Below are 15,274 nucleotides of genomic sequence, written 5' to 3' on the forward strand. Positions count from 1 at the left end.
CCCGACAATACTCATCCTCCTGTTCAAATCCCTTCACATTGATCGCCTGCTCCCTATCTCTGTAACCTCTGTAACCCTACAATTCTCAACCTCCGGTTTAAATCACTTCATGCCCTCCCCCGCCCCGACATTCCCTGTCTCTGTATCCTTCTCGAGCCCGACAATATTCATACTCCTGTTAAAATCCCTCCCTGTCCCTCGCCCCTCCCTACCTCTGTAACATCCTCCAGCCCCGACAATACACATCCTCATGTTCAAATCACCCCATGGCCCTCGACCCCTCCCTATCTCTGTAACCTTCTCCAGCCCTACAATTCTCATCCTCTTTTCCAAATCCCTCCATGTCCCTCACCTGCTCCCTATCTCTGTAACCTACTCCAGACCCTACAAGCCTCCGAGATCTTTGTGCTCCTCCAATTGTGGCCTCCTGCACATCCCCCTATTTCCATCACTCCACCATTGGTGGCTGAGCCTTCAGCTGCCTAGGCCCTAAGCTCTGGAATTTCCTCCCTAAACCTCTCCCCTCCCTCTCCTCCTTTAAGGTACTCCTTAAAACCTACCTCTTTGACCAAGCTTTTGGTCATCTGTCCTAATATCTCTTTATTTGGCTCAGTGTTACATTTTTTTTGATCATGCTCCAGTGAAGTGCCTTGGGACGATTTACTACGTTAAAGGCGCTATATAAATGCATTGTTGTTTAAGTAATTATTTAAGAAAAAGTAAAGAATTACATTTCAATAGCGCCTTGCACGACCTCAGGACGTCCCAAAACACTTTACAGCCAATGGAGTGCTTTCTGAAGTGTAGTCACTGTTGTAATTTGGGAAACGCGACAGCCAATTTGCACTCAGCAAGCTTGCACAAATATCAACGTGATAATGACCAGATAATCTGATTAGTGATGGGGATTGTGGGATAAATATTGGCCTCAGGACACTGGGGAGAACTCACCACCCTCCTATTCTTCTTCGAGGTAGCAGTTGTGGGATCTTCAATGTCCACCTGAGAGGACAGCCAGGGCTCTCAGTTTTACATATTTTACAGGGCGTTGGTGAGGCCACACCTGGAATACTGCGTACAGTTTTGGTCTCTATTTAAGGAAGGATATACTTGCATTGGAGGCAGGTCAAAGAAGGTTCACAAGGTTGATTCTTGAGATGAAGGATTTGACTCATGAAAAAGGTTGAGTAGGCTGGGCCTATACACATTGGAGTTTAGAAAATGAGAGGTGAGCTTATCGATACATATAAGATAATGAGGGGACTCGACAAGGTAGATGCAGAGAGGATGATTCCACTCATAAGGGAAACTAAAACTAGGGGACAGTCTCAGAATAAGGGGCTGCCCATTTAAAACTGAGATGAGGAGGAATTTCTTCTCTCAGAGGGTTGTAAATCTATGGAATTCTCTGCCCCAGAGAGCTGTGGAGGCTGGGTCATTGAATATATTTAAGGTGGAGATAGACAGATTTTTGAGCGATAAGGAAGTAAAGAGCTATGAGGAGCGGGCAGGGAAATGGAGCTGACCCTATGATCAGATCAGCCATAATCATATTAAATGGCGGAGCAAGCTCGAGGGGCCAAATGGCCGACTCCTGCTCCTATTTCTTATGTTCTTATGTCTCATCGCGAACGACGGGAGGTGTATAATGCAGAATTTCAATTTTAAATCACTTACACAATTTGGGCTGCTGCATGTTACAAATGGCCAATCTGAATTGGATAAGTAGCTGAAGGAAATACAATTGCAGAGCAACTGGGAAAGGCGGGGGAGTGGAACTCGCTGAAGTAGTCAGCAAAGCATGTGGCATGCTGGGCTTCATAAATAGTGGTATTGAGTACAAATGCAGGGAAGTTATGCTGAACCTTTATAATGCTTGGGTTATGCCACAACTAGAGTATTGCTTTCTGTTCTGGTCACCACACTTTAGGAAGGATTTGAAGGTCCTTGAGAGGGTGCAGAGGAGACTCGCCAGAATAGTTCCAGGGATGAGGGATTTTAGCTACAAGGTTAGGTTGGAGAAGCTGGGTTTGTTCCCCTTGGCGCAAAAGAGATTGAGGGGAAATTTGATAGAGGTGCACAAGATTATGACAGGTTTAGATAAGGTAGACAAAGAAAAGCTGTTCCCATTAGCTGATGATACAAGGACTAGGAGACGCAGATTTAAGGTTTTGAGCAGGAAATACAGGCGGGATGTGAGAAAGAACTTTTCTACATAGCGAGTGGTAATGACGTGAAACTCGCTGCTGACAAGGGTTGGTGAAAGTGGAGTCGATCAATGATTTCAAAAGGAAATTGGATAGGCACCTGAGGGAAATAAACTTGGTTATCTACGGGGATAGGGAGGGGGAATGGGACTGACTGGATTGCTCTACAGAGAGCCGGCATGGACTCGATGGGCTAAATGGCCTCCTTCTGTGTTGCAATGACTCTATGACTCCGGGGCGGTAATTGCGCCGGGGCAGTAAAGTTTGCACCCAGGAACTGTTTCTGCCTCAGTATGTAACATTGGGCAGCTGGGCCCTGAGTCTGGGGCGAAGCACTAAGGGAGGCATTATACACCTCTTGGGCGATGGCAGGGAAATTCCCGAGCTAAAGAGCCGGGCCGGGAGCACTCCGAGAGAAGCCTGGTGGGGGAGGGGGTGGACCTAACAAAACCCCCACAAAGACATTCCCAGAACATTGCCCCCGCCACCACGACATAAATCATGAAAAAAATGAAAAGAAGAAACAATCACACTTGCTTTAGGAGTCCATTACTTACCTCTCTGCACTCGGTATAGTTGGACCACTCCATTTCTCAGCCGTGCACTGCAGGGCTCACTGCGGGCCATGTGGGTTGGGCTGAACTCAAAATCCGCACTGGGGCTTTGCTAACTGGTGCAGCTCTTCCAGGCGGTTCTGCTCCGTGCTGGCTCAAAACTGATCCCAAAAACCCCTGCCCAGAAGACCTCATCACCGCCATTGCTGACACTCCGGGGCAAAACTCGGAACGCAGAAGACCCGAAAATCTACCCCCATTACTCTCCGTGCTCTTGCAGAGAGCCGGCACGAGCCCAATGGAACGAATGGCCTCCTTCTGTGTTGTAACCATCCTATGATTCTATTAGAATCACATCTCAGAGATACTGCAGCTCCTTCACTGTAATTTTAGTGAATGTGAACGCATTAATCATTGAGGTAAATAGCGTTCCTGCTGCACGTTTGATGAGGTTATGGGGTAGAGTGGGAATAGCGACCAGGAAACAGTAGGCTCACTCATGTTCATTCTTTATTCATGAATATCTCACTGTGGTTCCATTGATTACGACACAGAAGGAGGCTATTCAGTCCATCGAGCCCGTGCCGGCTCTCTGCAAGAGCACCTCAACTAGTCCCACTCCCCGCCCTTTCCCTGTAGCCTTGCAACTTTTTTTCCTTCAGGTATTTACCCAACTCCATTTTGAAAGCCGCAATTGAATCTGCCTCCATCACCCTTTCAGGCAATGCATTCCAGATCCTAACTATTCGCTGTGTAAAAATACTTGTCCTCATGTCCCCTTTGGTGCTTCTGCCAATCACATTAAATCTGTGTCCTCTGGTTCTCGACCCTTCCGCCAATGGGAACAGTTTCTATCTATCTACTCTGTCCAGACCCCTCGTGATTTTGAACACCTCTATCAAATCTCCTCTCAACCTTCTCTTCTCTGAGGAGAACCACTCTAGCTTCTCCAGCCTATCCACATAACTGAAGTCCCTCATCCCTGGGACCATTCTGGTAATCTTTTCTGCACCCTCTCTGAGGCCGTCACATCCTTCATAAAGTGCGCTGCCCAGAATTAGACACATTTGAGGCCGAGCAGTGTTTTATAAAGGTTCTTCGTCACTTCCTTGCTTTTGTATTCTACACTGTTTATGAAGCCGATGATACTGTTAGCTTTTTTAACCACTTTCTCAACCTGCCCTGCTACCTTCAACAATTTGTGTACATATATGCCCAGGTCTCTCTGTTCTGCACCCCTTTAGGATTGTACCCTTTAGTCTATATTGCCTCTCCTCGTTCTTCCTACCAAAATTTATCTCTTCACACTATTCTGCGTTAAATTTCATCTGCCACGTGTCCGCCCATTCCACCAGCCTGTCTATGTCTTCTTGAAGTCCATCACTCTCCCCCTCACTGTTCACTATACTTCCAAGTTTAGTGTCATTGAACAATTTGAAATTGTGCCCTATATACCCAATTCTAAGTCGTCTGGTCTTTTTAGCTCTCTTCCTTTTTATCCCTGGTTTATCCTCTCATTCTCTCTCTATCCTTTATCCTCCTAATTCTGTCTGATTCTCTCTTCCTCCACACCCTTGGTCTCCTCTTCTGTGATCTCTCTCCTTTTGTATGCTAGGTTCCCTCACTCCCATTCTCTTTCACCGCCTTGCTTTTCTGTTATTCTCTCTCTTTCCCTCTCCTTAATCCACTGGTTCCCCGCTCCCTTTTCTGTGCCTGCTCTCCATTTTTCATTCCCTCTCTCTCCCTCAGCCTGCCACTGCTTCTCTCTGATACAAAGGAAGATGTTTGTGGTGGTTGGATTTCAATTATCACAGCTCCAGGACATCACTTCAGGAGTGCCTCAGGGCAGTGTCCTCGGCCCAACCATCCTCAGCTGCTTCTTCATCAATGATCTTCCCTCCAACATAAGGTCAGAAGTGGGGATGTTTGCTGATGGTTGCACAATGCTCAGCGCTATTCACAACTCCTCAGCTAATGGAGCAGTCCATTTATTTTCTTTCTTTCTTTTTATATAAACTGACTTTATTGCTCATTACAGTAATGAGGACACTTGAAAAGCTCTTGAATGAACTTTTAATGTGTCCCGAGCAAAACTATTGGGGGGAAGAGATGGGAAAGGCTACAAATTGAAGTTCCTGGTGTTTCCAGATCAGAGTGTCATCCACTGTCGGTCCTGGGGACTGCAAGGGCATAAATCTGAAGCTGAGACAGGTTCACCTCTGGATCCCTGGAGTGAACCTGCCTGGACACGAGAGCAGATAATGCAAGGCCAGCAGGAGAAGCAGCCTTCCTCTAGCTCCGAGCATAAGGAGGAGGTCAAGAGTCTCATAACCCACCACCAGTTTTGCGGCTATGAAATGAGGATCACCCGAGACTGGAGCAGATGCCTTGGGATATCAGCGGTTATCTGGCAATCGGTAAGTCCAGTGTTTGAGAATTGATGGAGCAAAAGCAAAATCCAGAGCCTCTGCCCTCGACTGCAAACACCCCGAGTTACGGTCCTTGCCCCCTTATCCCAAGCTGCTGAAGCTTTTTGGTGTGGTGGGTTTGCTAACTTCTACCTCCGTAACATCGCTCATCTCCGCCCCTGCCTCAGCTCATCTGCTGCTGAAGCCCTCATCCATGCCTTTGTTACCTCTAGACGCAACTATTCCAACGCATTACATAGAAACATAGAAAATAGGTGCAGGAGTAGGCCATTCAGCCCTTCTAGCCTGCACCGCCATTCAATGAGTTCATGGCTGAACATGCAACTTCAGTACCCCCTTCCTGCTTTCTCGCCATACCACTTGATCCCCCGAGTAGTAAGGACTTCATCTAACTCTCTTTTGAATATATTTAGTGAATTGGCCTCAACTACTTTCTGTGGTAGAGAATTCCACAGGTTCACCACTCTCTGGGTGAAGAAGTTTCTCCTCATCTCGGTCCTAAATGGCTTACTCCTTATCCTTAGACTGTGACCTCTGGTTCTGGACTTCCCCAACATTGGGAACATTCTTCCTGCATCTAACCTGTCTAAACCCGCCAGAATTTTATACGTTTCTATGAGGTCCCCTCTCATTCTTCTGAACTCCAGTGAATACAAGCCCAGTTGATCTAGTCTTTCTTGATAGGTCAGTCCCACCATCCCGGGAATCAGTCTGGTGAATCTTCGCTGCACTCCCTCAATAGCAAGAATGTCCTTCCTCAGGTTAGGAGACCAAAACTACACAATACTCCAGGTGTGGCCTCACCAAGGCCCTGTACAACTATAGCAACACCTCCCTGCCCCTGTACTCAAATCCCCTCGCTATGAAGGCCAACATGCCATTTGCTTTCTTAATCGCCTGCTGTACCTGCATGCCAACCTTCAATGACTGATGTACCATGACACCCAGGTCTCGTTGCACCTCCCCTTTTCCTAATCTGTCACCATTCAGATAATAGTCTGTCTCTCTGTTTTTACCACCAAAGTGGATAACCTCACATTTATCCACATTATACTTCATCTGCCATGCATTTGCCCACTCACCTAACCTATCCAAGTCACTCTGCAGCCTCATAGCATCCTCCTCACAGCTCACACTGCCACCCAACTTAGTGTCATCCACAAATTTGGAGATACTACATTTAATCCCCTCGTCTAAATCATTAATGTACAATGTAAACAGCTGGGGCCCCAGCACAGAACCTTGCGGTACCCCACTAGTCACTGCCTGCCATTCTGAAAAGTACCCATTTACTCCTACTCTTTGCTTCCTGTCTGACAAGCAGTTCTCAATCCACGTCAGCACACTACCCCCAATCCCATGTGCTTTAACTTTGCACATTAATCTCTTGGTGTGGGACCTTGTCGAAAGCCTTCTGAAAGTCCAAATATACCACATCAACTGGTTCTCCCTTGTTCACTTTACTGGAAACATCCTCAAAAAATTCCAGAAGGTTTGTCAAGCATGATTTCCCTTTCACAAACCCATGCTGACTTGGACCTATCATGTCATCCCACATTCTACCCTACATAAACTTGAGGTCATCCAAAAATCTACTGCCCCTTTCCTAACTCGCACCAAGTCCCGCACACTCATCACCCCTGTGCCCGCTGACCTACTGGCTTCCTGTTAAGCAATGCCTTGATTTCAAAATTCTCATCCTTGTTTTCAAAAACCTCCATGCCCTCACCCCTACAATCTCTGTGATCTCCTCCAGCCCCACAATCCCAGAGATGTCTGCGCTCCTCGAATCCAGCCGTCCTGAGCATCGCTCATTATAATTGCTCAACCATTAGGGCCGTGCCTTCTGTTGCCTAGGCCACAAGCACTGGAACTTCCTGCCTAAACCTTGCCGCCTCTCTACTTCTCTTTCCTCTTTCAACATGCTCCTTAAAACCTACCTCTTGGACAAAATTTTTGGTCACCTGCGATAATTATGCGGCTCGGTGTCAAATTTTTATTGCATGATACTCCTGTGAAGCGCCTTGGGTCGTTTCTCTACTTTAAAGGTGCTATCTAAATAAAAGCTGTTGTTGTTGCTGTTGTTGTTGGATGTACATCAGAACATCAGGATTGCTAGATGGGGAAAAACCCAGGTTATCCTCTTCGCCTTCTACCATCCCGTCAGTCACCTGATATTGTAATACTGGTTCTGTTACATTATCTTAGGAATCTCCAACCATTAGACTGCAGCAGGCGCAGACATGAGGCGCAGAATCCCCAACGGTGGAGAGCTTTGGGAACCATAAGCCCAAAGTTATGAAGAAGACACAAAGAATCTGCACATGGATATATATGGGACTGCAGCGGTTCAAGAAGGCGGCTTAGCACCACCTTCTCCAGGACAATTAGAGATGGGCGATAAATGCCTTGCCAGTGACGCCCACATCCCTGGAATGAATAAAAGAAAGAGAGAAACACGGATAGGACGGAGAGAGGGACAGGGGTCACAGAGAGAGAGAAAGACACAAAGGGTCAGAGAGGGAGAGAGAGAGGGTCAACAACATTAACTTGTATTTATATAGCACCTTTAAGTTAGCAAAACATCCCAAGGCGCTTCACAGGAGAATTATCAAACAAAATTTGACACAGCATCACATAAGGAGCTATTAAGACAGATGACAAAAGAGGTCGGTTTTAACAGGGGTCTTAAAGAAGGAACGGAAGGAGCAGAGAGGGTTGGGGAGGGAATTCCAGAACTTAGGACCCTAGGCAGCTGAAGGCACGGCTGCCAATGGTGGTGCGATGGAAATTCAGGATGCTCAAGACCACAGAAGTGGAGGAGCACAGATATAACTTCCCTGGCATGGTGCACAGATTGGTGAAATCTCTATCTACACTCTGGCACCGTGCCTTAGGTTACTACTCTCAATTGCATCATGTACTGATTCCCCACCCTCTTTAGCACCATGCGTGCTGTATACACAATCCTTGGCACCATGTATTGAGATTACATCCTTCCTGACATCACGTTCCAATTTTAAAAATCCTACTTGGAGCCAAATATTGGATTTATATCCACATGGAACTATTTACTGGAGTTGACCCCTTCCCTTGCAGCATGTACTGTATTGCAGAAATGTTTCTAATGAGACATTTCTAATGTTAATTCAACGTGTTATTTACATAAGAACATAAGAATTAGGAACAGGAATAGGCCATTTGGCCCATCGAGCCAGCTCCACCCTCAATATCATGGGTGTATGTTCTACCTCAACTCCATTTTCCTGCACTATCCCCATATCCCTTTATTTCCTTAATATCCAAATATTTATTGACCTCTGTCTTGAATATACCCAACGACTGAGCTCTCTGGAGTGGAGAATTCCAAAGATTCACAACAATCTGAATGAAGAAGTTCCTCCTCATCTCAGTCCTAAATGGCCGAGCCCTTATTCTGAGACTGTGACTCCTGGTTCTAGACTCCCCAGCCACAGGAAACATCCTCCCTGCAGCCACCCTGTCAAGCCCTGTAAGAATTCTGTATGTTTCAATGAGATCACCTCTCATTCTTCTAAACTCTAGAGAATATAGGCCCATTCTACACAATCTCTCCTCATAGGAAAATCCCCCATCCCAGGAATCAGTCTGGTGAACCTTAGTTGCATTCCCTCAATGCCAAGTATATCCTTCCTTAGGTAAGGAGACCAAAACTGTACACAATACTCCAGGTGCGGTTTCATCAGGGCCCTATATAATTGCAGTAAAGCGTCTTTACTCTTACATTCAAATCCTCTTGTAATAAAGGTCAACATACCATTTGCTTTCTTAATTTCAGGGCATTGTTCTCTGCCAGTACTTTGAGATGGAGCAGCTGAACTTTTCTGGGAAGAAGGTGATTGAATTGGGCTCAGGCACTGGGATCGTTGGGATCCTTGCCGTCTTGCTGGGTGAGTGAAAGACTCCAAGCGATAGCCCATTGTAAGTATCATGGTAGAAACTGACACAAGTTCAACACAGATAAATGTGAAGTAGCACATTTTGGTGGGAAGAATAGTGAGGTCACTTTCAATTAGGGAGGGCGAACGAGGAAGGGGAATGCACAATAAATGGTCAGACACTGAAGTGTAGAGGAACAAAGGGATCATGGATGCAGTTCCACAGATCCCTGAAGGTATCAGGACAGGTAGATAAGGTGGCTAAGATGGCATACGGAATACTTGAACTGTATAAAACACTAGTTAGGCCACAGCTAGAGTACTGCGTGCAGTTCTGGTCACCACATTACAGGAAGAATGTGATTGCACTGGAGAGGGTACAGAGGAGATTTAGGAGGATGTTGCCAGGAGTGGAGAATCTTAGCTATGAGGACAGATTGGATAGTCTGGGGTTGTTTTCTTTGGAACAGAGGAGGCTGGGGGAGACATGATTCAGGTGTATAAAATTTTGAGGGGCCTAGATAGAGTGGATACAAAGGACCTATTTCCCTTAGCACAGAGGTCAACAACCAGGGCATAGATTCCATGTAATTTGTAGCAGGTTTAGAGTGGAATTGAGAGGATTGTTTTCACCCAGAATGTGGTGGGAGTCTGAAATTCACTGTCTGAAAGGGTGGTAGAGGCAGAAAACCTTGCCACATTTAAAAAGTACTTCGATGTACACTTTCAGTGCCATAACCTACAAGGCTATGGATCAAGAGCTGGAAAGTGGGATTCGGCTGTATAGCTGTTTGTCGGCTGGTGTGGACACGATCGGCCGAAATAGTTACATTCAGTGCTGTAAATTTCTATCATTCAGTGATTATTACTTGGAGGGTGCGAGTCTAGGTGGGGTAGAAGAACAAATGGATCTCAGAGTTAAATACACAAATCACTAAACATTGTGACACAGGTTAACAAGGCTGTAAAAAAGCAAACCAAGCACTAGGGTTTATTTCTAGAGGGATAGAATTGAAAAATAGGCAAGTTATGCTAAACCTGTATTGAACCTTGGTGAGACCACACTTGGCGAACCGCATACAGTTCTGGTCGTCATATTATAAAAATTATATAGAGGCGCTGGAGAGGGTGCAAAGATTTACAAGGTTGATATCAGAAATGCGAGGGTATACATATCAGGAAAGGATGAACCGGCTTGGTTTATTTTCACTTGAAAAAAGCATCGGGGTGACCTAAATTGTGAAAGGTTTTGGTAGAGCGGATACAGAGAGAATGTTTCCATTTGTGGGGAAGAGCATAACTACAGGGCATCAATATAAGACAGTCACCAAGAAATCCAAGAGGGAATTCAGAAGACGTTTCTTTACACAGAGAGTGGTGAGAATGTGGAACTCACTACCATGGGGAGTGGTTGAAGTAGATAATATAGATCCATTAATGAGGAGGCTGGACAAGTATATGAGGGAGAAGAGAATAGAGGATTATGCTGAGAGAGTTAGATGAGTAGACTAGGCCTATATTCTTTAGAGTTTAGAAGAACGAGAAGTAGAAAAATAGAAGAAACATAGAAATCTACAGCACGGACGGAGCCATCGTGTCTGTGTCAGCTGAAAAATAACCACATGGCCCTCAATCAGCAGTCCTGAAGGTTACATATAAACCTTTGAACAATGAACAATGGCGGAAAGGTAAAAAGCACCCAGCCCAACCAGTCCGCCCCACACAACTGCAACATCCATTGCACCGAAACACTCTACACTCTACACTCCACCCCAACTGAAGCCATGTGATCTCCTGGGAGAGGCAAAAAACAGATTAAAACTCAAGCCAACAGAGGGAAAAAAATCTGGGAAAATTCCACTCCAACCCATCCAAGCGATCAAAACTAGTCCAGGAGATCACCCTGGCCGTATTCGATTCCCTGCAGTACTTACCATCGTATCGACACCAGCCAACAAGAGGTATCCAGTCTAATCCCACTTACCGGCTCTCGGTCCGTAACCCTGCAAGTTACGGCATTTTACGTGCCCATCCAAGCACCTTTTAAATGTGATGAGGGTTTCTGCACCCCCCACACTTCCAGGCAGTGAGTTCCAGACCCCCACAACCCTTTGCGTGAAGAAACCTCCCCTCAAATCCCCTCTGAACCTTCCACCACCCACCTTAAAACTATGCCCCCTCGTAATTGACCGCTCCACCAAGGGAAATAGGCTCTTGCTATCCACTATATCCAGGCCCTCAAAATTTTGTACACCTCAATGAGGTATCCTCTCAACCTCCTCTGCTCCAATGAGAACAAACCCCGCCTATCCAATCTGTCCCCATAGCTAAGATTCTCCATTCCAGGCATCATCCTAGTAAATCTACTCTGCATCATCTCTAGTGCAATCACGTCCTTGCTTTTTGCACGCGGTACTCCAGCTGTGGCCTAACCAAAGTATTATACAATTTAAGCATAACCTCCCTGCTCTTATATTCAATGCCCCAGCCAATGAAGGCAAGCATTCCATATGCTTTCTTAACTACCTTATCTACCTGGCCTGCTACATTCAGGGATCTGTAGACAAGCACTCCAAGGTCCCTTTGTTCGTCTACACTTTTAAATGGCCTACCGCTTAATGTGTATACCCTTTCCTTATTAGCCCTTCCAAAGTGCATTATCTCACACTTCTCCAAATAAAGTTCCATTTGCCACTGCTCTGGCCACCTGACCAGTAGATTGATATCCTCTTGCATTCCATGACTTTCGTTTTCATTATCAACCACACAGCCATTTTAATGTCATCTGAAAACTTCTTAATCATACTCCCTACATTCAAATCTAGATCATTGATGTATAACCACAAAAAGCAAGGCACCCAGTACTGAGCCCTGCATAACCCCACTGGTAACATCCTTCCAGTCACAAAAACATCCATCAATGATTTCCTGTGCTTCCTACCTCTAAGCTAATTTTGGATACAACTAGCCACTTTGCCCTGGATCCCATGGGTTTTAAACTTCGTGACCAGTCTACCATGTGGGACCTTATCAAAAGCTTTGCTAAAGTCCATATACACTACATCGTATGCACTACCCTCATTAACCCTCCTGGTTACCTCCTCAAAAAATTCAATCAGGTTAGTCAAACATGATCTTCCCTTAAAAAATCCGTGCTGACTGTCCCTAATTAATCCTTGTCTTTTCAAATGTAGATTTATCCTGTCTTTCAGGATGTTTTCCAATAATTTTCCTACCACTGACATTACGCTGACAGGCCTGTAATTACTTGGCCTATCCCTTTCTCCCTTCTTAAACAAGGGTGCTGCATTAGCAGTAGTCTGACTTAAACATATAAAATTCTGACAGGCTTGACAGGGTAGATGCAGGGAGGATGTTTCCCCTGGCTGGAGAGTCTAGTTCCAGGGGTCACAGTCTCAGAATAAGGAGTCGGCCATTTAGGACTGAGACAAGAGGAAACTTCTTAACTCAGAGGGTTGTGAATCTTTGGAATTCTCTACCCCAGAGGGCTGGGGAGTCTCAATCGCTGTGTAAATTCAAGGCTGAGATTGATAGATATTAAAGGAATCAAAGGATATGGGGATATTATGGTTATGCTGATAGATTTAGATGAGGAAAGATGGGAGGAGGCTCGAGTAGAGCATAAACTGCAGCATGGGCTGGTTGGGCCAAATCCCATGTTTCTGCGCCGTATATCCTATGTAATCCATTAAGGTGATGGCCAATAAATGCCAGCCCTACCAGCGGCGCCCACATCCCAGGAACGAATAAAAAAAATTATTCTTTCATATTCTTTGGGCAGGTGGCGATGTAACATTGACAGATCAGCCAATCGTTCTGCATCAGATTGAATACAACATCGCCAGCAACATCCCCAGTGACATTATCCAGCGCTCAAAGGTCTCTGCTCTCTCATGGGGTAAGGACCAGGAGCAGTTTCCCACAGACTACGACATCATCTTAGGTTCAGACATCGTCTACCAGCCTCGTGAAGCCCTCTCACTAATCAAAACCCTTCAATACCTGAGCAACCACAAGACAGTCATCTACTTATCTTCCAGGATGTGTGAACCCATGGGGGCACTGGAGTTCCACGAGAAACTCATTCCACTGCATTTTAACTCTAAGATTATTCACAGAGTGCCGAAACAAGAAATCAACATTTACAGGATCACCAAAAGAGGCCCTGAAGCTCAATGGGAGGGCAGTGAGAAGAATAATGAGGGGTTATGAAGGGGGTCTAGACAGAGTAGATAGAGAGAAACTGTCCCCATTGGTGGAAGGGTCGAGAACCAGAGGACATAGATGGAAGGTGGTTGGCAGAAGAACCAAAGGCAGCACGAGTAAGAACTTTGATTTACGCAGCGAGTTTTTGGGATCTGGAATGCACGGCCTGATAGGCTGGTGGAGGCAGACTCAATTGTGGCTTTCAAAAGGAAATTGGATGAGTAGCTTAAGGGAACATATTTACAGGGCTATGGGGAAAGGACAGGTGAGTGGGATTAGCTGAAATGCTCTTGCAGTGAGTGGCACGGGCTCGACGGGCCGAATGACTTCCTTCTGTGCTATAACCATTCTATGATTCTATGATGTTAATAGGGTGGATACAGGTAAAAGTCTCACAATGGAACCAACAACAACAACTTGTATTTATATAGCACCTTTAACATAGTGAAACGTCCCACGGTGCTTCACAGGAGTATTATGAGTTTTTTTTTTAAACTGACACCAAGCCACATAAGTAGGAATTAGTGCAGATAACCAGAAGCTCCGTCAAAGAGGTAGGTTTTAAGAAGTGTCTTGAAGGAGGAAAGAGAGGTAGAGAGGTGGAAAAGTTTAGGGAGGGAGTTCCAGAGCTTGGGGCCGAGGCAACAGAAGGCTCGCCCACCAATGGTTAAGCGATTACAATCAAGGATGCTCAAGAGGGCAGAATTAGAGCAGCAGAGATATCTCAGGGGGCTTATAGGGCTGGAGGAGATTACAGAGATAGAGAGGCGCGAGGGCATGGAGTGATTTGAAAATAAGGATGAGAATTTTGAAATCGATGCATTGCTTAACAGGAAGCCAAAGTAGGTCAGCGAGCACAGGGGTGATGGGTGAGCGGGACTTGGTGTGAGTTAGGACATGGGCAGCCGAGATTTGTATTACATCTAGATTCCATAGGGTAAAACATGGGATGCCACCCAGCAGTGTGTTGGAATAGTCAAGTCTAAAGTTAACAAAGACATGGATGAGGGCTTCTGCAGTGGATTATTTAAGGCAGGGGTGGAGACGGCGATGCTACATAGGTTGAAATAGGTGGTCTTAGTTATGCAGCGGCGATGTGGTCAGTAGCTCATTTCAGGGCAAAATATGACACCAAAGTTGCAAACAGTCTGGTTCAGCCTTACACAGAAGTTGGAAGAGGGATGGAGTCAGTGGCTAGGGAATGGAGTTTGTGGCGGGGACCGAAAACTATGAAAAGATACAAGGGGGACAGGGAGATAACATGCCAGAGTCAGAGGACTGAATGATGTCGCAGTACGTTGGAGGAAGGGCGAGACAGTAAGATTCTCAGTTAGCCTTAGCTCTAGCCATAGCTCTGAACCTTATGCAGCGACCATAACCCTATAAATATCACTGCAATCAGACAAGAGTAATGATAACAGGCTGGGTTAGGGTAACAGTTACAGACCAGGTCACAGAGTCTGCTTCATCACAGAATCATATAAAGTCATGGCATAGAAGGTGGCCATTCAGCCCATCGTGCCCACGCCAGCTGATAAAGAACTATCCAGCCTAATCCCACTTTCCAGCTCTTGGTCCATAGCCATGTAGGTACAGCACTTCAAGCGCACATCCAATTACTTTCTAATTGCATTGAGGGTGGTCTGCTTCTTTCAGGCAGTGATATCCAGACCCACAGCATTCTCTGAGTGAAAATATTTCTCCTCAACTCCCCTTTAATCCTGCTACCAATTATTTTAAATCTATGCCCCCAGCTTATTGACCTTTCTGCTAAGCGAAATGGGTCCTTCCTGTACACTCTATCAAGGTCCCTCGTAATTTTATACACCTCAATCAAGTCTCCCCTCAGCCTTCTCTGTTCCAAAGAAAACAACCCCAGCTTATCCAATCTTTCATCATAGTTAGAATTCTGGCAACATCCTGGTAAATCTCCTCTGTAC

The 15,274-nt window shown here is 45.7% G+C and overlaps 1 protein-coding gene across 1 annotated transcript; it reads left to right on the top strand.

Moving 5' to 3' along the window:
* Positions 1-5,118: 5,118 nt before the first annotated feature.
* On the top strand, positions 5,119-13,911 carry LOC139273645 (EEF1A lysine methyltransferase 3-like). Its single transcript, XM_070890659.1, has 4 exons — positions 5,119-5,178; positions 9,008-9,119; positions 12,910-13,290; positions 13,901-13,911. The coding sequence occupies exons 1-4, from the start codon at positions 5,119-5,121 to the stop codon at positions 13,909-13,911; spliced, it is 564 nt and encodes a 187-aa protein (XP_070746760.1).
* The last annotated feature ends 1,363 nt before the right edge of the window (positions 13,912-15,274 follow it).

Source organism: Pristiophorus japonicus, chromosome 9, assembly GCF_044704955.1.
Source record: "Pristiophorus japonicus isolate sPriJap1 chromosome 9, sPriJap1.hap1, whole genome shotgun sequence".
NCBI classification, from domain to species: Eukaryota; Metazoa; Chordata; class Chondrichthyes; family Pristiophoridae; genus Pristiophorus; species Pristiophorus japonicus.

Excerpts from the sequence above, each read along its gene's own strand:
- LOC139273645 (XM_070890659.1), top strand. The coding sequence starts at position 5,119 with ATGAGGATCACCCGAGACTGGAGCAGATGCCTTGGGATATCAGCGGTT. Across the intron at positions 5,179-9,007 it reads CAGCGGTTATCTGGCAATCG|GGCATTGTTCTCTGCCAGTA; the intron begins GTAAGTCCAGTG and ends TCTTAATTTCAG. Across the intron at positions 9,120-12,909 it reads GATCCTTGCCGTCTTGCTGG|GTGGCGATGTAACATTGACA; the intron begins GTGAGTGAAAGA and ends TTCTTTGGGCAG.